Source organism: Natrix helvetica, assembly GCF_964273705.1.
Source record: "Natrix helvetica genome assembly, chromosome: 1".
NCBI classification, from domain to species: domain Eukaryota; kingdom Metazoa; phylum Chordata; class Lepidosauria; order Squamata; family Natricidae; genus Natrix; species Natrix helvetica.
In genome coordinates this window covers 329,244,037-329,266,578 of record NC_138548.1, presented here as the reverse complement: position 1 = coordinate 329,266,578, position 22,542 = coordinate 329,244,037, and the positions used below count along the sequence as shown (strand labels likewise).

Sequence of the window (22,542 nt, the reverse complement as noted above, 5' to 3'; positions counted from 1 at the left end):
TGTATGGTTTAATTAAAAAAAAATCCCGTCCTGAGTAAAGATGGGTGTTGGGAATACTTAACTATGATGACAACCTCTTAAGTAAAGAAGATTAGCAACCATTCGAAGTACTCCATTTGCTTTTATGGAGCCTGTTTGCAGAGTGCATGTTCTCTTTTTGCTCTGAGCAAACAATAAAACAAGTTACTTGGAAAACCAGGTGGGGCCTGAAACAAATACAGACTGAACTGTGCAGGCTGGTTTATCCTAAAGGTGTGTGAAATCTTGGTTTCAGTTGGAAAGGCCCTGGGCAACGCACCTTGTTAAGAACTAGGCTAGTGTCAAAATAGTTGCCATTGTATTCACGACAATCTCACCTCATAAATATCTGAGTGAGTTTGAGGCATTATTTTTTTTTTCCTGTCCAGCCTGTCCATCTTAAAATAAAAAAGAATAGAAGCATCCAAAAGAATGTTATAAAGCCCATGGCTTTTATATAGAGGCTCGGTGGTATTTACATGTGAATCATGCCTGGAGCAAGGGAGTTATCTGGATAGTTCTAAGACAGATGGGTCAGCGAGCCCAGTAATTGATATCCTTGCTTAGAGCAGAAGCATGTTTAAAAGACTTTTTCAAAGGCCTGTTTTAACTACTACGAAGCAATTCACAGAGCAAAGTTTCAACAGTCCCAAGGAAAAAGGTCTTATGTTGGTGATGTGTGAAAAAAGCCAATCCAACTTTTGGTGCTGAACGCAGTTCTTATCTTGTATAGTTCCTGTGGCATATCTACCACGTTAACTAGCCAGCCTGGCTCTCTCAGTATCGTTACAATGCCATATTTTTTGTGGTACAATGGTTCATATAAGTAGCTTTAAGGGAACTGATCTGCTACCCGTATCATATACCGTAAGTACAGTATATCCACCTTATACAATGGCTAGGTTCACATACCTTGCTAAGCCACATTTTGACTTTGTTTTGTTTAGAAGTGAAACAGCCATTTACTGTTTCCCATAGTCCCAGCAATGGGACGTTCACTGGATAAGGGATAAATTTTCATTTGGGTTACATATTAATGGGAACCAACCTCATTTATCTTTAAACGCTTACTTAAGGGCAAGCTTTAATTCACATGTCCTGAATTAAAATAAAATGAAGAATACAATTATGTATATGTTCTCACACTCTTCTTATTCATGCTATGTGATTTAAAAACATGCAGAATATCAAACTGACAGTGACAGAGAGACATTAGGGGGAAACGTATCCAAAATGTGCTGACATGCATGTCTATAATAGTTTGAAATAAGTTGAAATAGGTGTATTTTTATATCAGTTATTTCCCTCTTGTTCTTCCTCACTACTGTCAGTTTGTTCCACAAGCAGAAGAGTCATCAGTTGTGTATTTGTGATCTAAGGCCTATGTAATCCAGCAGTCAACAGGAAGCAACACAATATCGTTTGTCCTACAAAATGAAAAATGCTGTGGATTTGCCTTAAATGCTAATATAAGCAGGTTAAAGTCATGATATAAAATTATAGAACAAATTGATAGGATTTGATCTCCAGATGATTTCAATTTCCCGTACTTCCTTATAGTCTCAGTTTGACTTTGCCTCTAAAGTTCTAATGCAAAAGGAGTTTTTTGACATTGCAACCCTAACCCTAACCCAATCTTATAAGGACTTTCTATAATGAATAATATCCAGCGCAGTCCTTGTCATTTTTTACCAGAATATTTAGATTTAGATTTTTGTTGTTGTAGCAATAGCAATAGCACTTAGACTTATATACCGCTTCACAGTGCTTTATAGCTCTCTCTAAGCAGTTTACAGAATCAGCACATTTCCCTCAACAATCTGGATCCTCATTTTACCGACCTCAGAAGGATAGAAGGCTGAGTCAACCTTGAGCCCATCAGGATCGAACTGCTGGTAGTCGGCAGAATTAGCCTGCAATACTGCATCCTAACCACTGTACCACCACCTGAATGCGCCTGTCTAAAAACCTTCTAGTTTTTGCCATTGAATATGTCTTTCAATTTGTTGTGAAGTGAATTTACTCCAGTTTCAGTGGTGCTATTCAGCCGGTTCGGACCAGTTCGGGCAAACCAGTAATGGCCACCTGCCTCGCTATGGCGTCCTATTTAGCCACGTTTTCTAAGCCGCATGCATGTGTGCAAGCTGCATGTGCAAGCAAAGCAAGGCCATGTGTGTGTTCTCACATTTTTGGTGCATGGCGAACCGGTGGTAAGTTTATGTGAAACCCACCTCTGCCCAGTTTATTATCTTTCCTGCCACAATTGTCAAGTAAATGAGTGCAGTTGTCAAGTTAGTAACATGATTGGTAAGTGAATTTGGCTTGCCCCATGACTTTGCTTGTCAGAAGATTGCAAAAAGTGATCACATGACCTCAGGTCACTGCAACTGTCACATGCCAGTTGCCAAGTCTCCAAATTTTGATCATGTGACCACAAGGATGCTGTTATGGTCGTACATGTGAAAACCGGTCAATGCCGTTGTAACTTCAAATGGTCATCAAATGAATGACTATAAGTTGAGGACTACCTGTATTTATAATGCCTAGTGTGTAAGCAGTAGCCAACACTCAGAAGTGACAGAAACTGTGACTCAGTAAGATCTAGCCAGTGACATAAAATTAAGCCCAGTGGAACAGACTTAGCAACAGAAGTTTTGGACTTTAGAAAATTTAGGATACTTTTAACAGGCAAAGGAGGGTTTTTTTTTTCTGACAAAATAGGACATTTCAGTTATCATTATAAGTCCAATCAGCACTTTTAAGAAGGGCATAATAAGCAACTGGCAATGTATATTCTGTAAGAAGAAAAATAAACTGTGTTCAAACACACTCTATTATCTAGGAATGTAGAAAGCTGTCTGATACTGAGTCAGATCCCTGATCCACCTATTTTAGTATTATCAGTACCGATGTTGGATAGCTATTTGTCTGAAACGGTATAGGGTTTCCTGCCTAGGCAGGGGGTTGGACTAGAAGACCTCCAAGGTCCCTTCCAACTCTACTATTATATTGTATTGTATTGTATTGATAGCTGCTCTCTAGGGCTCATGATTGGGACCTCATGAAAATAATATGCTAGGTGGTATAGGCAAGAGGGTGGAGCTGTGGACCAGGGGTACAAGACGAAGAAAAGTAGTCATCCCTTGAAATCAAATTACAGAATATTTTTATATGATGTTATTCTATTTTCCGGTCCCATGAAATACCCTTCTTGGCTCCAATTCTGAAGAACACATGTTCATTTGACACTTCAGTCAATTATTACTTTACTGAAATAGTTCCACGGTTAATAAATGTTCAGTAACTCATAAAATTATTGATCTAGCCAAGTTTCTGTACCACACCCCACTCTCTAAGCTTCTCCACTCCAAGCTACAACATTTGTGAAAGCTTTATGAAGTTTCTGATTGGGACAGCCCTTTCAGTTTAATTCTTTAGCTAAGCTGTACAGGTGAGAATATATTATTGATTACTTCCACTTATTATTAAGCTTAGAAGTATTACAAATTTCTGCTACATAAAAGAAGTGGTAGAATTGAAATAATTCTCAATATTGAAATTGATAGGAATGACTGAGATTACTGCAATAAAGATATATTTTCTGTTTTCTGTGTCATTTGCATCTCGTCTAATGCAGATATGTTGGACAATAAATAAATAAATATGAATTCTTGAGTAAACTTCAGCAGTCATGGGAAAAGAAGAGAAGCCCTCTTGGGAAGATGCCATTGATTAAATACAAAATAGGTGTTCGTGGGGGAGGAGAATAAACATAAAATTGTGACAATAGAGCAGGATTAACAGCTGAGTCCATTAAATGATCTATATTGGTACTGGTTATTCCATTTTTTTTTACTATGTACGCCATTAGCACTTAGATATGAACTATGAACTGCTAATATATAACATTTCATTCAGAATAGTGAAAGTAGGCTGAATAAAAATTTCTTTCTATCTAAGTGAAAGGAGAACATTAAATGTTCAGTGTCATTAAATGTCAAATGAAATGCATTAGGTCATGGGTGTCAAACTCACAACGTCATGTTGTCTTCACATGACATATCATGACTTTTCCCCCTTCACTAAACCAGGGGTGGGCGTGGCCAGCCATGACGCATCCGGCCCACAGGCCGCCAGTTTGACATCCCTACATTAGGGTGTAAAGTCCCATCTCCCAATCATATTTTACACAGGGATTTCACTAATGGGAGCTATTTAGATTAGCTTGAGATCAATAATATCTTCCATTTAATGTCTAGAAGTAGAATCAGGTCTGGAAACACCCTTGATAATGATTGGGAATGGAAAAAATAGAACTGCCACAGTTTTAAATTTATATAATTTTAAGGCACAAACATATTTAGGTTATTGAGTTCTTTGTGGTCAACCACAAAGGTATCATGCCTTCTCTGTAATAGACATTAAGGAGTAATCAAAATGATCAGAAGATTTATGTAGGCAATTAATTTATGGAAAATAAGATGTCCTCATGGCTAATAGTTCAGAGGATGAACTAAATTAATAGAGGAGTTGATTATAATTCTTACAATAACAGACATGCTAATTCTATATGTGGCTTTTCAACAGTGTTTTGTTTGATCTAACAATTCCCTGATTCCCCAGTTTCAATATAATAAAGGCTCTTGGATGTTCCTAATTTCCAACACTAGAATCTGCTACCATTGGCTTTGCTAGACGATCTACAGAGACTTACAGATCAGCAAGGTTCTGCTCTTGAAAATCAATCAACATCTTAGTGGATAAAATACTACATACACTGTAGAGAAGTGAGTCAGGAATGCTAATTCATTCCTTAGGGAGCAAGGCAGTGGTGGGTTTCAAAAATTTTTAGAACCTCTTCTGTAGGTGTAGCCTACTTTGTGGGAGTGACTTGCTGGCCATGTGACCGGGTGAGAGTGGCTTGCCAGCCATGTGACTGGGTGGGAGTGGCTTGCCAGCCATGTGACTGGGTGGGCGTGACCAACTTGTAAAATGTAGTGAAATTCACTTAACAATGCTCTTGCTTTGCAACCAAAATGTTGGCTCAGAAACTCTGGCATTTGAAGCACGCAAGTCTTAAAGCGGTCAAGTTACAACACCCTTGCACCCCTAACCCTTTGGAAAAAAACCCCCAGGAGTGTTCAAGCTAGACAGCTTTAAGACTTGTGGACTTCAATTCCCAGAATTCCTCCTCCAGTCATGTTGGCTCAGGAACTCTGGCACTGAAATGTGCAAGTCTTAAAGCTGTCAAGTTACAAGACCCTTGCACCCCTAACCCCTTAGAAAAAAAACCCCAGGGGTGTTCAAACTTGACAGCTTTAAGACTTGTGGACTTCAACTCCCAGAATTCCTCCTCTCGCTCTTCATCTTGATGATGTGCGGATGGGCAGGGGGGAGGGATCTGGAACCGTTCTAAACGGCACTGTAGATTTGTGGAACCTTCTCTATAGAAGAGGTTAGAACTGGCAGGAACCCATCCCTGGAGCAAGGCTAGATTACTTTCAATCTCACTACTTATCAACTCACTCCCTGCCTCTGTGTTTGAATGACATGGGAATGAGCAAAAAGAAGTTTCGTGTTATAGTGCAAATATTTTTTAAAAATACATTTACTGCATTTTTAGAGTTGCCACCCGCTTTCAAAGGTACCTAGAAAAACTGGGTTTGGGGACAGAATTTTTCCCTTAGGCTGACTAGCTGGTTCCACAAGAAACCACAACTGGCATCATTTATTCCGATACTAATTAGTACACACCTAGTGAAGTGTAATATGCTGTTCTCAGTTCAAACTACTCACAAAGCAGCTAAAACTTTCATAGTGGTTCTCTACAATATTTGTAGTATTAAAGATCACTGTGGTTATAACCTGCTCCTCTCAATCCCAAACTATAAAACAACATAGGAACAATATAATGTTTATATTCTGAATATACAAGGAGTCCTGGATTTACAACTGTAAAGGTGCCTGCCCATCATGGTCATAAGTTGTGACAGTTGTAAAGTGGGTAGCCCATATGACGGACCTGATTTTAAAAAAATATTTTTGTGATGGTTGTTAAGCAAATGCAGTGGTTGTAAAGGGAAAACCATTGTCATTAAGCCAACACTACAACACAAGTGTTGCTAAGGGAACCCATGGTTTTCTCTGAGGCATATTAACTGAAAATCAGAAGCAAATGCCTGTTGGTGGCAAAGAATCATAAATCACAGCATATGGCCCAGGATGCTGAAATGATGGTGCAGTGAAGAGCTATGGTGGCGCAGTGGTTAGAATGCAGTATTGTAAGCTAATTGTGCTGACTCCCGACTGCCAACAGTTTGGCAGTCAGTTCGATTCTAATCGGTTCAAGGTTGACTCAGCCTTCCATCCTACCGAGATCTCTAAAATGAGGATCCAGACTGTTGGGGGTAATATGCTGACTCTGTAAATCATTTAGAGAGGGCTGTAAAGCACTGTGAAGCAATACAGGGGAAACTCGAAAAATTAGAGTATCATGCAAAAGTTCATTTATTTCAGTAATGCAACTTAAAAGGTGAAACTAATATATGAGATATGACTCAATACATGCAAAGCAAGATAGTTCAAGCCGTGATTTGTCATAATTGTGATGATTATGGCGTACAGCTCATGAAAACCCCAAACCCACCATCTCAGAAAATTAGAATATTACATGCAATCAATAAAACAAGGATTGTACATAAAACAATATCGGACCTCTGAAAAGTATAAGCATGCATATGTTCTCAGTACTTGGTTTGGGCCCCTTTTGCAGCAATTACTGCCTCAATACGGTGTGGCATGGAAGCTATCAGCCTGTGGCATTGCTGAGGTGTTATGGAAGACCAAGATGCTTCAATAGGGGCTTCAGCTCTTCTGCATTGTCTGGTCTCATGTCTCTCATCTTTCTCTTGGCAATTCTCTATGGGGTTCAGGTCAGGTGAGTTTGCTGGCAATCAAGTACAGTAACCCCACAGTCATTGAACCAGGTTTTGGTGCTTTTGGCAGTGTGGGCAGCTGGAAAATTAAGTCAGCATCTCCATAAATCTCGTCTGCGGAAGGAAGCATTAAGTGCTCCAAAATCTCCTGGTAGACTACTGCGTTGACCCTGGTCGTAATGAAGCTCAGTGGTCCAAAGTCCTATTGCTCAGTGGTCCAAAGTCCTCTTTTCTGATAAGAGCAACTTTTGCCAAAAGCACCAAAAACTTATTCAATGACCGTGGGATTATTGTGCTTGAGTGGCCTCTCCATTCTTCCTCCATACTCTGGGTCCTTGGTTTCCAAATAAGATGCAAAAGTTGCTCAAACGTTTGGGCTCAAAAGGGGCCCAAAACAAGTACTGAGTACATATGCATGCTTATACTTTTCAGAGGTCCGATGTTGTTCTATGTACAATCCTTGTTTTATTGATTGCATGTAATATTCTAATTTTCTGAGGGATTTGGGGTTTTGGGGTTTTCATAAACTGTAAGCCATAATCATCACAATTATGACAAATCATAATTGCTTGAACTATCTTGCTTTGCATGTAATGAGTCTATCTCATATATTAGTTTCACCTTTTAAGTTGCATTACTGAAATAAATGAACTTTTGCACGACATTCTAATTTTTCGAGTTTCACCTGTAAGTCTAAATGCTATTGCTATTGGTAAATAGCCATAAATGCAGGCCGGTTTCTCAGCTCCTGAAAAGTAGTTAGTGGGCAGCAGAATCAGGACGTAAGTGCCTTCTGGAGATGGCACGGGCACTAAACAAATGGTCATAAGTCAAGGACTACTTGCATAAAGACGTAAATATTCTTTGCCCATCCTCACAAATGAATACACCTGTTTTCACAAGTCATTTGTACTTTCTACCTTGTTCTGGATATGCCAACAACTAATAAAGGAAAATACATTTACAATTCATTTGCCTCAGGTAAAACCATTCTGTACTACCATTTTTGGAAATATGACTTCACAATGGTCAAGACATTTATTTGACATGAAAAAAAAAACCTTCCCCTCTCATGCTGGTGAACAGAGTGATAGATGTTGTGATTTTGATATACGCTTATAAAGTTTCTTAAGAAAGCTTTATTTATACATTCTTTTCCAATGAGGGAATTATTATTCAAGCCAAATCTTCCACAGTTTTCTTTTATGTACACATTTAAAGCAATCCCTCTCCACCCCAAATATTCCTTTCCTTAACTTTTCCACAGCCTTATTTCTTCATTATGGATGATACCTGCTCTATTTTGGAGCCTGTTGCTCATTCTTTGTATTTGAGAATTGAGGTGTGCTTGCACATACATGCACGTGTGAGAAAGAAAAAAATTACCATATTTTTCAGAGTATAAGACGCACCTTTTTCATCCCAAAAAGAGGGTGAAAATCTGGGTGCATTTTATACACTGAATAAACCCCCCCATGTGTTGCATTTTTGCCCTCTCTGGCCCCCAGGAGCACTTTGCAGGCCTTCCAAACTTCCATACGTGCAGATGGTTTGGGAGGCCTGCAGAGTGCTCCTGGGGGCCAGGGAGGGAAAAAACTTTTTTAAAAAAATTTACCTCTTCAAAATCTTGGTGCGTCTTATACTCTGGTGCATCTTATAGTCCGAAAAATATGGTACATTTCCTTTGGTTGATGGGGACTTAAATCTAGAAGTGCATCCATATAATTCAACTACTTATATGTTTACAGCGATTGAAGTATAATCTGCAGTTATATGGTAAACTGAGGCAAATTACCTGTTGCACACAGGACTTTGCATTGAGGAAAAAAAGTTCAACTGTGGTCTTGTCCTTCAGAAACGAAATGCTTTCTATGTAAAATCTAAAAGAAAGGGAAAGAGGAATCGTTTTACTGCCTTGTAATTGCACAGTTGTAAATCAAAGGTTAAAAACCAACGTTGTTATACTGCAAATGAGTTCAATTAGTCCAACAGCACTACACAAAACATTTGTACAATAGGTAAAACAAAGGGGAGGATTTATCAAACCTATGTTTTGTGAAAATCAGATTCTTGTTTGAGCCAGCAAAGAAATTAACTCCCCAAGAGTATTTTTCAACGAACCCATAAAAGTTGCAAGCTGAAAGAACCTATCCATATTGCACACATTTTTTTAAAGAGAAAGAAATCAATTTTGGTAATTCTAGTAAAAAAAAAAAAAACGGAACTCTAGGCTATAAAATTCAAAATATACATCCAAATTTGTATGTAGCAATTCCCATTCACCGCACTGTTATTACTTGCACCTGCTGAGAAGTCATTTTAAATTTTAAAAACCTTAAATTTTAAATTGTGTTTTACAATTGGGGTATTTTTAATGGTGACTTTTAATTGTCCAATGTGATGTAATTTGTTACCTCCTCCGTGTATGTATGTCCTGTATATATGTATGTTTATGTGTTGTATATGTTTTATATGCTCCACTGTACGCCGCCCCGAGTCCTGTCTGGAAAGGGAGCGGCTAATAAATTTAAATTTATTATTATTATTATTATTTTCAAAAGTGAAAATTATAAAAAAGTTATCTATTCTCTTTCATAGCTGAAGGTGCTGGATTAGAAATGATCTCAACTGAAAATAACATTGGAAAGGCATTGGATGAAACTGATTTTATGGAAGAATTTTCATCTAAAACAGGGGTATCAAACTCACAGCCCGCAGGCCGGATGTGTCACATGCTGGCCACGCCCAGCCCCATTTTAGCAAAGGTGTAAAACTTGTGGTATGTTATGTGACAACAATGAGACGACATATGTTTGACACCCCTGATCTAAAAGATCTCAAAAAGTTTCATGTCTGTACGTATTGCCATGTTATTAAGTTGTCAGTTTGTATCCCCTTCAGTAGCAGATGAAGGTGTAAAAATACAATAATAATTAATAATAATTTATTAAATTTCTAAACCGCCCCCTCTCCCCGGAGGGACTCGGGGCGGTGTACAGGCATAAATTTAAAACATATAAACAATCAAACACATAAGTAAAACCAGATTAAACAGCCCCTGTACAATTTATAAAAATTAAAAAACAGACCTTAAAACCAATCTTAAAAAATTTAGAAATAGGACTGAGGTGGGATAGGTGGAATTAGGCCAAGCCGGCTAGCTGGAATAGGTGGGTTTTAAGTTTCTGACGGAAGGAGTCCTAATCATGAAGATAAATACTGAAGAACATAATTTATTGCTTTGCTCTTTTCTTTCATTTATGAAATTTGATAACCGTTCTTTCAGGGCTATGCCACAGATTGAGAATTCTTAGAATAAAATCAGATATATCAGGGACAATGCTGATAGGTTATAAAAAGAGTTGCACAATTGTCCAGGGCCACAAAAACTCTAAGGCCACCAATGGATATAACCAAATGCTTTCCTAATTATGGTATCACAATTATGAAATATTCTCCTCCAAGACTTCCAAATATTCCACATTTGCAAGACTGGACTGCATCCAGTTTTGGTCACCACAAAACAAAAAAGACACTGATGCCTAAAAAGAGGACAGAGAAGAACAACAAAGATGATCAGGAATCCGGAGGCTAAACTGAACAGCTAATTCAACTAGACTCGTTTAGCCTAACAAAGAGAAGGCTTAGAACAGGGGTGTCAAACTCAAGGCTTGCAGGCTGAATCCGGCCCGCAGGGTGTTTAGGCCCACAGGCCTGCCCTGGAAACAGTGAAGGATCGGCCTGCAGTGCCTCTGCCAGCGAAAACAGAGCTCAGGAGGGCCGCATGCATCCTTCCCTAGCTCCATTTTTGCTGGCAGGAAGCTGTTGCAGCCGAAAACAGAGTTTCTATGAGTGATGTTGAGCTGGCCATGCCCACCCTGGTCATGCCCCCATGGTCCAACACAACCCTGATGCAGCCCTCAATGAAATCGAGTTTGACACCCCTGGCTTAGGGGATGACATGCTAGCCATTTCCCAACACTTGAAGGGCTGGGATGGGAAAAGAGAATTGACTTGTTCTCCAAAGCATCTGAGAACAGGACAAGAAGCAATGGATGAAATCTTGTCAGAGGGAGATCCAAGCTGGAAATAAGGAAGAATTTCCTGACCGTGAGAATGATTAATCAATGCAATAGCTTGCCTTTCAAAGATGCGGATGCTCCATTACTGGAGTAAAGATTAGACAACCATTTATCCACAATGGAATAAGGACTCTTGCCTTGGGAGAGATTTGGACTGAAAGACCTCCAAGTCCTTTCCAGCCTTATGATTCTATGACTCTAAGAGATTAAGTTAACATCAACATTGATTTCATTTCAGTATGTGAATTCTGGTGTTCTAAGCTTGCTTCTCTTTCTGCAGATGTTTCTGCCAAGATAGTGGACAGGGATGATGCATATATGTAGTAGCTTGCCTTACCAGTATTTGCTGAAGTAACCTTTCTTCCCTGATTGCTTTTTGGGTGGCGTATATCCTGAAGATTTGATAGCTCATTTTCTATCATATTAATATTTTATTGCCTGTGCAGGAACCTTGAAAATATGGAGTTTGGGGGAGATATTTTAGAATACCTCCAACCCTCTAAACATGTGCAGTCACAACAAAAAAGAAAGTTCCTTCAAAGGTTTTCTTTAAACTGCACTTCAAATGTAAAAACAGTAGCATCTTCTGAGTCATCTTCTTAAGGCTTAAATATAAAAATCACCACATGGGATGACATAGAGTACGAGTTTGGAAGTCATCGGGAAATGAGATAAACACATGTTCATGCAAATGTCATCTCATTAACTTTTTTTAGGGGACAACAGAGAATGAGTGGCTGGATGGAGTCATTGAAGCAGTTGGTATGAGATTAAATGGACTCCGGGGGATGGTAGAGGACAGGAAGGCCTGGAGGAATGTTGTCTATGGGGGTCTCGATGTGTCGGACATGTGCAACTAACAAGAACAACTTATTTGTCATTGATAATAACAAAAACTCATTAACTATGTTTTAAAAAAAACACATTTTGATTACAAGTGGAAATTTCAGAGGTGCAAATTTATTTTGTATTGCCTAACCATACTTACCTGACTGCAAAAAACAAAGTTGCCGGACCCGGTTTCTTAGGTAAATCATGATCCAGAACTCTGTGATCTAACTGTAGCCAGACATTGTGTCCCCTGAAAAATATCAAAACAGAACAGGAAACATAAGAAATCAATGCTTTTAATTCACACAGCTGAGGCTATTTCTCTAGAAATGAAGTTGGCTAACTCTTCTATTTTCCTCATTTCATTTATTTCCTACTTTCATTGCAAGCACAGATAATGTAGCATTTATAAAGATGCAAGAAAGTGCAATCTTATCTTTCCTCTTGATTAAGAACCAGTTAATGGGCTGAAATACAGGTAGACTTCTACCTGCAGCCATTCATTTAGTGACTATTTGAAGTTACAACAGTATTGAAAAAGTGACTTATGACCAGTCCTCACGCTTATTACCCTCACAGCATCCTAATAGTCATGCAGTCAAAATTCAGATGCTTGGCAACTGAAATTGGTGTAATTTATGATGATTGCAGCATCCCTGGGTCACGTGATTACCATTTGTGATCTTTCCAGCCATCTTCTGACAGGAAAAGTCAAAGGGAGAAGCTGAATTTGTTTAACAACCACATGATTTGAAGTAACAACTGTAGTGATTCGCTTAACAACCACAGCAAAAAGGTTATAAAATCAGACGTGGCTCATTAATAACCACTTTGATTACCAATGGAAAAGCTAGTTCCAACTATGATTGTAATCAAGGACTACCTGTAGGATCGTGAACAGGGGCCAGAATGATATCTAGGAGTAGTAATTGCCACACATGTAATTGGTGCAGCTTTCTCAGAAAGTCTAAAGTGGCAGCCAACTGTCCATTCAAATGCAAGATGCACCAATTCTATATAGTAGTTCCAAATGTGATCAGAGACTCGAGATGTAATAAATCGGTTACTGGTTACTTTATCAAATGTTTAAAAAACTGGTTTCCAAATTGTATGTACCACCTAACCCCCTCTTAATAACTGATTGACAATATTGCTCTCTTCATGAAAATAAGGAAATTAGGATTTAAGTTCTTGAGCAAAGGAATCACCAGCCTTCAAAGTCCTATTATAGCATTATTATTAAATCAAAACAAACAGAAAAGCAAAATCCACGCCTTTCTTTATAGCTTCACATACATTAGAGGGCAGTACAGTGTCTCGGTGGTTAAAATATTGGGCTTGTCAGCTGGAAAGCCAGCACCCCAGGTTTGAGATTCAAGCATCATGCAATGGGGTGAGCACCCATCCTCTCCCCAGCTCCTACCAACCTAACAGTTTGAAAGTATGTAAAAGTGAGTAGATAAATAGGCACCACTTCAGTCAGAGGGTAACAATGCTACATGACATCATGTTAGCCACATGACTGCGGAAATTTCTTTGGACAGCACTGACTCAATGGTCTTGAATCAGAAATGTAAGCAACAACCAGTGGAGTAAAATCTGCAGGGACTCTCTTATCTTTTACCTTTTATACACCAGAAGAACTAGGCATTCTCATTATCACTAACTGGATATGAAAAAAGTTGGAATCCAATCTATCTGGATATCACTAGGTATGTAATGGTGATTCAATCTTCATTTGTTCTTTTCACACCTACATTTTGCAATGGCCTACAATGAATGTATAGATGAATTTTTTGAGAAGAAAAATAAGCACGAGGGAAAGAAAGCCTTCACCATTAAAGTGTATTGTTATTATCCATCGGTGCTTTGACTGAAGAATATCTGAGTCACTGAGTCACACACTTTGCCTGATAGAAAAAGTTTAAGAGGCATTTTCTGCTACAATATAGAATTTTTTAAAAATAGGATTTGACTGCCCTCTGGAGGTTGCAAGTTCATAATCAAAATAACATAAAAAGGAATGTAACATCAATAGACATTAAACTAGAATGTTGTTAAGATGAAGAGAGACTTCCTCTTGCGTTCAGACTTATGCTTCTTAGGAACTTTTTCTCAAATAGGAGCAAATGCACCAACATCTACAAAATCTATTGACAGACTTTACTTCAGTGGTGGGTTGCTGCGGGGACACCCAGGTACGGGCATACCAGAACCTGCTGGGAGCATCAGGTACCGTTCCAGTACGGTGCTCCGGAGGGCTCACCCACCCACCTTACCTGTATTTGACCCACCCTGGCCATTTGCGCACGCATGCACGTGGAGCCTACACCGCCTGCATGACGCTCTGCCGAGCAGCTGGAGCGTTGCGGGCAGTGGGTGTGCATGTGCGCGCTGCGTGCGTGCATGTGGTGGACTCCCAGCCCCGTTGCAGTGTACTGGTTGCAATGGGATCCGGAACCCACCACTGATTTATCTATAGAAAAGTTGACAACATCCAGCAACAGGAATCAATCATTTACATGGCAGAAAATATATGCAAATATGCATACAATTTATTTTGCTTACATACGTTTACATGTCTGTATGTATAACAAGTAAAACCAATAAATTTTGGAAGAGAAACTTGAGGAAGATTCTCAAACTTGATGATTGATTGGGGGGATGTGATAACTGTCTCCGCTGAGGGAATATCACAGAGGAGAATCGTCAACTTATTCTCCAAAGCATCTGAGGGCAGGACAAGAAATAATGTAGGGAGTTGTTAAAAAGAGATTCAACCAGTAAGGAGAAATTTTATGACAGGGAGAACAATTAATCAATGAAACAGTTTGCCTCCCAGAATTGTGGGTGCTCCATTATTGGAGGTTATCAAAAGCTGACTGGACAACCACTTGACTGGGATGATATAAGATTTCCTGCCTAGAAAACTTCTGAGGCCTTTTCCAACCTTTTTATTCTGTGTTCTATAGTGCTTCATTGTTTTGTGGCTGCATCTTTTCTAAATCTTCCCCCAATCCAGGGGTGGGATTCTACCGGTTCGGAGCAGTTAGGGCAAACCAGTAGCTCCGACCATCAGCTGGGAGTAAACCGTTCACTCTGACTTTCAGCTGGGCCCGCCCACCCACCCTCCGCTATACTCACCTATATTCCCTTTTCTGAAGCCCAGCCCTTTTCTGAAGCCCAGCTGAAGCCCAGCTGAAGCCCAGCTATATTCCCTTTTCTGAAGCCCAGCTGATAGGCGCAGCACAGTGGATTGCTGCTCCTCAGCTGTTTTCCTCTCAGCCACTATACTCACCTATATTCCCTTTTCTGAAGCCCAGCTGATAGGCGCAGCACAGTGGATTGCTGCTCCTCAGCTGTTTTCCTCTCAGCCGTCTTCCGCATCTCAGCTGTTTTCCTGTAAACTGCGCACGTACACGCAGCATGCATCAGGCGCATACATGCGAAGCGAACTGGTTGTTAAACTGGTAGAATCCCCCTACCCCAATCCCTGCATATGAGGAGGGAAACATCAACTAGTAATCCTATGTGTGTAAATAGCATAGAAATTAAGTTGGAGTGGAAAAATAATAATTGGAAGAGAACTATCTAACCAGCCTCTTCTCCCTTCCAATTCTTGAATGCATTTAGCTTAGTTTCCCCCAATCTGAATGTCCTCCAGATGTATAGACTTCAACTCAAAAATCTTTTAACGGAGAGCCAGCTGGCTGAGCTCTGACAGTTGAAATCCAAATATCAGGCTGGGAAAAGCTATGTAATCCCTAAGAAATGCTGTTTAGTAGGTGTCTGAAATATATAAATAATGTTAGCACCATACTGACCTAGACTGACCTGGAAAAAGTTGAGCTGGGTAACATAACAATAAAGCAAAAACTTCTGAGGCCTTTTCCAACCTTTTTATTCTGTGTTCTATAGTGCTTCATTGTTTTGTGGCTGCATCTTTTCTAAATCTTCCCCCAATCCAGGGGTGGGATTCTACCGGTTCGGAGCAGTTAACACTATGCATATCCAGAAAGCAATATTTTTGCTACAATCATAAAAGAAGCAAACAGAAGGCAAATTCTATAGTTTGAGAACTTTAGATAATACCGAATGCTATGATATTACCCAAAAATAAATCTGGAAATGCCAGTATACATTTTAACTATTCAAGTGGTTAAAAAATGACTGCATGATGTACTTACATATCATCTATGAATGTTATCCCAAAATATTCCTTTTCTTTGAGGTTGAAATGTGAAGCCACCAAATCCAATAATTCCCGTGACAAAAGTTTAGGCTATAGGCAAAACAAAAACAAAAAACAGTATGTTATCCTTGCAATCTCTCTGTTCAAAACAATAATATCAAATTATCCTCCCTCTCCCCCCCCCCCCACTCTGTATTAATAGGACTTTTGGAAACGTTTTCATTCTTTCCCATATGGCTATTTCTCATAATAGAATAGAATAGAATAAAGTAGAATAGAGTAGAATAGAATAGAATAGAATTGTTCATTGGCCAAGTGTGACTGGACACACAAGGAATTTGTCTTTGGCGCATATGCTCTCATTGTACATAAAAGAAAAGATATATTCGTCATGAATCATAAGGAACAACACTTAATGATAATCATAGGGTACAAATAAGCAATCAAATCATACTAGGAAACAATCAATATAAATCGTAAGCATACAAGCAACAAAGTTACAGTCATGCAGTCATAAGTGGGAGGAAATGGATGACAGGAACAATGAGAAGATTCCTTCTTAATCACCCATCTCCTCCCACTTACGACTGTATGACTGTTTTAAGGGTTTTAGTTTAGGGTAGAAAAGCAACTTTTATTTTCATTGTAATGGGGTTGGAAGAGGCAGCTCTTCCTGATTTACATGTCTTTACAAGTAATTAAAATTATCTATTTAAAATTATTTCAACAAACTCCATAGCAATATTCAAACCAAATTCTCATTGTAATATTATCAAAAGAATTATCATTATCAAATATTAGCCAAAGTAAAAATGACACACAACGCAATGTAGACCATGCTTGCTGATAACCCAAACAATGGTACTTCGATTCTCATCAGTAATTTGTTCCAGAAGATGTGCTGAATATTAAAACCGACAGATACGGAGAAAACCACATGACTTACTACATCACCTACTATTTTGGCTGGAAGAAATAGTCACAAGGCAAGCCAACATCAGCAAATTCTTCCTTGCATGTCAACTACAGGGAGAAAGATGAGCACTAGGACAAGATTTTTGCTTCAAAACATGTGGAATACCGAATTTAACCAGTTTTGAAGCAGTCGAACGCTGAGGTATGATGTATAAGAATCTAGAGACAAGGAGGCCCTTGGTGACCCTCTAATACTGTCAGTTCACAGTAGGAATTTTGAAATAATGTTGCTGTCCATCATCAACCAAAGTTGAGTCCTGAGAACGTTGACTGATTCATTGCTGAAGAGCAATCTCCTCTCAGAAATCTCTCCCAATGTTTGGATGAAATTTATTTATTTATTGATTTATTTGTTTGTTTGTTTGTCAAACATGTAGGTAACAGGTATAAGTATGAACATAAACATGAACAAAGGAAGTAGATGTAGATAAATGGGGACAGTAAGACATGCTGGTGCGCTTATGCACGCCCCATTAGAATGGGGTGAGGTCCACAGTAGACAGTTTAAGGTTGAAGCTGTGAGGGTTTGAGAATGTAACAACAGAGTCGGGTAGAGCATTCCAGGTGTTGAACCCACTAGCTATAGGCTACGGGTGTCAAACTTGCAGCCATCAAATTGCCGTCACGTGATGTTTCACGATTTTTTCCCTTAGCAGAACTGGGGTGGGCGGCTTGCAGGCTGCCAGTTTGACACCCCTGCATAGACCTTCTTCAAGAACACTAGAGAATAAATCTTCTCCATCTACTACTATGATGATTACAAAGATATCAGTCAGGTTTCATTTTGCCTTCTGTACAGATTACAATGTTCCCTAACTCTTTCAGCTTATTTTCAGCAGGTTAAATTTTTATATTACTGAACTTCATGATTGTCCTTTCTCTAAATACAGGTCATCCTCGACTTTCAACCATTCATTTAGTGACCATTTGAAGTTACAACGGCACTGGAAAAAATGAACATGACCAATTCTCACACTTACAATGGTTGCAGCACTCCCATTGTCATATGATCAAAAAATGTGAGCTTGGCAACTGGCATGTTGCAACACTCCAGGGCCATGTGATTGTCATGTACAATGTTCCAGGCCAGCTTCCAACGAGCAAAATAAATGATACAGCTGGATTCACGGAATGATCACATGATTCGCTTAACAACTGGAATGATTTGCTTTACAACCATGTCAGAAACAATTGTAAAATTGGGGTACCACTCACTTAATCACCACCTTGCTTAGCAACAGAAAGTCTGGACTTAATTGTGGTGTTAAGTTGAGAACTACTGTAGACTAATTTGTTAATTTCTTCATAAATATAGTGCCCAAAGCACTCCAGAAACAGTCAGTCCTGTTAAATTATTCTCATCCTCTGAACTAGCTACGATGTCTCCCCTCTTTCTTGGAGCTACCTTCGTATTGGGGAGTGAACTGGAGAGCAGCGCTGTTCACTTTTTGTTGAGTGCTTTGAACCTCAAGCAAGCATGAACACAACAGATCTCTGTTATTTATTAAAACGTTTTCTGCATGAGCCTGAACATGTGTTGCTGCATGATGTCTCCAAGCTTGTGTCTGACCTTAAAAAAAAACTTCCATGGCTTTAATTAATAACAGAGAGAAGTGTTACACTGGCCCAAAGTTTAAAACATTTCTTTCCAATAATTTTTGAAGCATGATCATTCGCCCTGCTGAAGAGGTCAGTTGACGAATCGGTGCTACAGAAACAATAAAACTACAATGCCTCACCTGAACTAGTAGCTCCAGCTTCCTATCATCCAGAAGCTGTACTTGGCAGTGTCTCCCTTCGGTCATCTGTAAAACAAATGGAAGAGCATTAACGGTAGAACAGTAATGGATTCTCGCTCCAAAGGTATACCATATGTCCATTTGTATATTTGTCTGTTTGAGGATGCCCATTTACCGAGGTAGTGCTCAACATACAATCACAATTGGGACTGGAAAATTAGGAGATGAATTTGAAGGCAGGTCAAATGAGTATAAAGATTTATTGCAAGCTTAAGTTCCCTATAAGAATCTGGCCAATTGACCGTTAAGGGAAATGAGCAGGAGTTAACAATAGAAAGGAATTCAAGGTGGGCTGGACTTAGATCTCTTGCAAGCACAAAGGGACTCGTGACGTATGACACATTTGACCCCTCCCTTGGGTTCAGCTTGATCATCTCCTACACCGAATTTCTATTGTTAAGGTGGGTTTAAATAAGTCACACCTGATTTTATGACTTTTTTTTTTGAGATGGTTGTTTAGCAGATTATATATTTATAAATTATAATTTCTAGCTTGGTGAAATAAGTTATAAAATCAGCATATTGATACTTTTATTTATTTAAAAGGACCACATTATGCACTAGGACTGTGATGGCGAACCTATGACATGTGTGCCAGGGATGGCATGCAGCGGTCTCTCTGATGGCATGAGAGCCGTTGCCCCAGTTCACCTCTGCCATGCATGCGTGTGCACCTCCCAGCAGCCAGCTGGTCTTCGGTCTCTGCTGTGCATGCATGCAAGGGCAGGGCGCAAGTGGGGGATGTGCAGGGATGTGCACATGCATGCATGGGGGCATGTGCAGGGAGTGTGTACACATGCAGGGGGTGGGGCGCATGCATAGGGGACGTACGCACACTGCATTTTGGGGATTCGGGTGCTTCGGGCACTCGCTCCGGAAAAGGTTAGCCATTACTGCACTGCACTAGGACAACTTTCCCCAGTCTTTCACCTGCAAAGATTATAGGACTAGATAATACTCCAGAATTGTAAGGTTAGGCAAAGGTGTAAGGAAATTCTAGAAGTATAATCCTGTTGGAACTGGGAGATGTCAGGTGAGGAATGAGTGACTTAGATAGAGCAGTGGCCCCCAACCTTTTAGGCACCAGGAACCGGTTCTGTGGAAAACAATTTTTCCACAGACCGGGGGTCACGGTTTTGTGCTCTACCTAAATCCCACACATGCGCAGATGAAGTTTTGCTCACTTGCGCCTCATTCCTAACAATCCATGGACCGGCACATGTCTGCAGCCTGGGGTTTGGGGACTTCTGAATGACTCAATGTGGTGAATTCACTCCACTGAAGAAAACCAAAAGGAGTATAGTTGTTTTTTGTCTTAAAAACTCTTTTATAAGTTTAAAATAGTGCACCATATAAAATGATGGAATTCAATTCACTGTTAACAATATGAACAAAGAAATTCCATGTGGCAAATATTTCAAGAATAAAGATGTAATATGAAGAAATGAATAAAGGCACAACATTAGCAGTGAAAATCTGACTTCATGCTTGCAACTTCAGATATGTGATATAAACCCTTCAGGATATTTTTGCTGTTCCAGCCAGGAGCAGCGGGATGCTCTGATCTACCAAAGTTGCTGTTTTAGGCAGTATTTTTAGACCCCACAATGTCAAGTTACACTCCAGATGTATTTAGATGCTATAAACAGGAAGCTTCAGGGAGGGGGATGATACCCAATTTAGGAAGTAAAAAAAGTAAGAATAAACCTGTATACCTAAATACAGAGTAGCATCATAGCAAGGAAGCTTTAGAGAATGTTCTTTTTTAAAAAAATAATATAGAATTCTTATTTATTCTTTGCTTGGTTTTATTTTCTCAAAGCAGAAACTTGTTTGAATTGGCACCCATTCTGTCACCCTTTCTTCTTTTATCATAAGACTGTATTTTCATGTTCCCAAAGATGTATTTTTAAATAAGCAAAAATGCCAAGACATATTTGGAAACAAATTATAGTAGCACTCTCCCTCTCTCTGTATATTTATTTCAAGGATATATAATTGTCCACTGCTTAGTTAGAATCAAATTACTCTTTTCACTCACTTTGATCACCTTTGTGCACAAACAAATTCTTTCCCTCCTCCACTGGCAGCCAAAATGGGGCACGCACGAGGAGGCCACACATGGGGCACCAGGGGACCGCATGCAGTCCCTCCCCCCATGTCTCATTTTTGGCCTGGACATCCTTCTGCAGTAACCTACTGGCCAAAATGGGGCCGTTTCAGCTGGCAGGCTGCTGCAGGAGGCGTCTCACACCCCCCCCAGGCTGACCAGCCCATGGATGAGAACTACAATGCTGATCCGATCCTTGAGGAAATCCAGTTTGACACCCCTGCAGTAGAGGAAACAGGCATTCGGTATTACTGAAAATATTTTAATATGATAAAGCTAAAAAAAAATGAAATGTACTACTGAAACTGGCAAATGAGATGTTTCATATTCAAATAGAAATCCAAAAGTAGATAAGTCTTTCAGCTTATATACTTTGGGACAAGTGGAGTGATTGGTTATCCACATAGCCTCAGGGTCATTTTGATGACTCTTGTCCTCCCCCAGGTATGATGGTGGGAAAAACCCCCCTGCTGTTTGAGGTGAGACATTTCAAAGTTAAAAGGGCATATTAATGTTAAAAAGTAAAGAAACTCCCAATATACCAGCTGCACTTCTGTGACTGATGCAGTTCCATACGATTTGCAACGTTTTGACACTGAAAAACCATGAGTACTGGTCTCAGGCACCAAAAAAGGTGTTGTGGCCAGTGGAGCTGGTAGCAGACTCAGACAGTGAGGAGGTTGGGGAGGAACAAGGGTCAGTCCTGGAGTCTGAGAAAGGCTCTGATGAAGGCTCTGCATTGGAGGCAGAGAAGGGTCCAGGGCCATATGCCAGTTATCAACTGCCTTCAGAGTCAGACATCAGTGAAGCAGAAGAACAGCTGGAGCTGTTCCTGATGTGCGCATGCTCAGAGCTGTCAGGAGAAGGGAACAGTTAAGGAACAAGGGCCGACTCGGGAGTAAAGCCACAGGTGGATGGTGAATGGCCCCTCCTACAGGGAATAAAGAGGAGTGAAAGGGAAGTGGAGTTTGCAGGAGACAATTTGTTTGTTTAATTAGTGTGAAGATGTGTTTATGACTCTCAAAGACTCCTTGCCAAGTATTTTCTGGTACAGCTTTGCATTTGGAAGATATCAGCCTGGCAGCTCTCCAAGCCTGATATCAAGGGTTGTAAATTCACTCTTGAAAGACTGTTTGCCATGACTTTGCTGCATATGAATGAGAGGAATTCACATTAGCTTAATAAAAAGGGTTTTGTCAGGACAAAGGTTAGGGTCAACCCTTCGTGATTTTGTGAAGCCTAGGTCAGTAGAAAAGATGCCTGGACGAAGGTACATGATTTCTGTAGCTGTAGTGGAGAATTCATTGCCCTCCATAATTGATTCACTAAACCTACCACCTCTGGACATGTCCACGGACAAAATTTCAGGGTGCTCAGAATTGCAATTCCACAACATCTGGAGGCTACAGGTTTTACATTTGTGGTTCACACGAAGCCTGTTCTGAATTCTGTTATCTTCAGAGAGAAAGCCAACTAGAAATATGAACTTGATTTTCCTTCTGGCTCCCAGCAAAAATGATTTCGTTTTATTTATTTTTTTCAGAATTTACAGTATCTTATTAATTTCATACTTGCTGTTTCTCTGTGTTAACGTCTGTTT

At 39.7% G+C, this 22,542-nt stretch overlaps 1 protein-coding gene across 5 annotated transcripts in view; it reads right to left on the bottom strand.

Annotated features, from left to right (window-relative positions):
• FRMD4B (FERM domain containing 4B) overlaps nucleotides 1-22,542 on the bottom strand; it is a gene marked incomplete at its 5' end in the record, with an annotated part of 293,138 nt that overhangs the window by 138,050 nt on the left and 132,546 nt on the right. For 4 of the 5 annotated variants that reach the window (XM_081934595.1, XM_081934597.1, XM_081934596.1 and 1 more), the window contains 4 exons: nucleotides 8,749-8,833; nucleotides 12,024-12,116; nucleotides 16,054-16,148; nucleotides 18,773-18,838. In XM_081934595.1, coding sequence (XP_081790721.1) covers nucleotides 8,749-8,833; nucleotides 12,024-12,116; nucleotides 16,054-16,148; nucleotides 18,773-18,838 — 339 coding nt within the window. Of the gene's footprint in view, nucleotides 1-8,748; nucleotides 8,834-12,023; nucleotides 12,117-16,053; nucleotides 16,149-18,772; nucleotides 18,839-22,542 lie in introns of those variants that run through there. The other variant, XM_081934598.1, reaches the window with a different exon arrangement.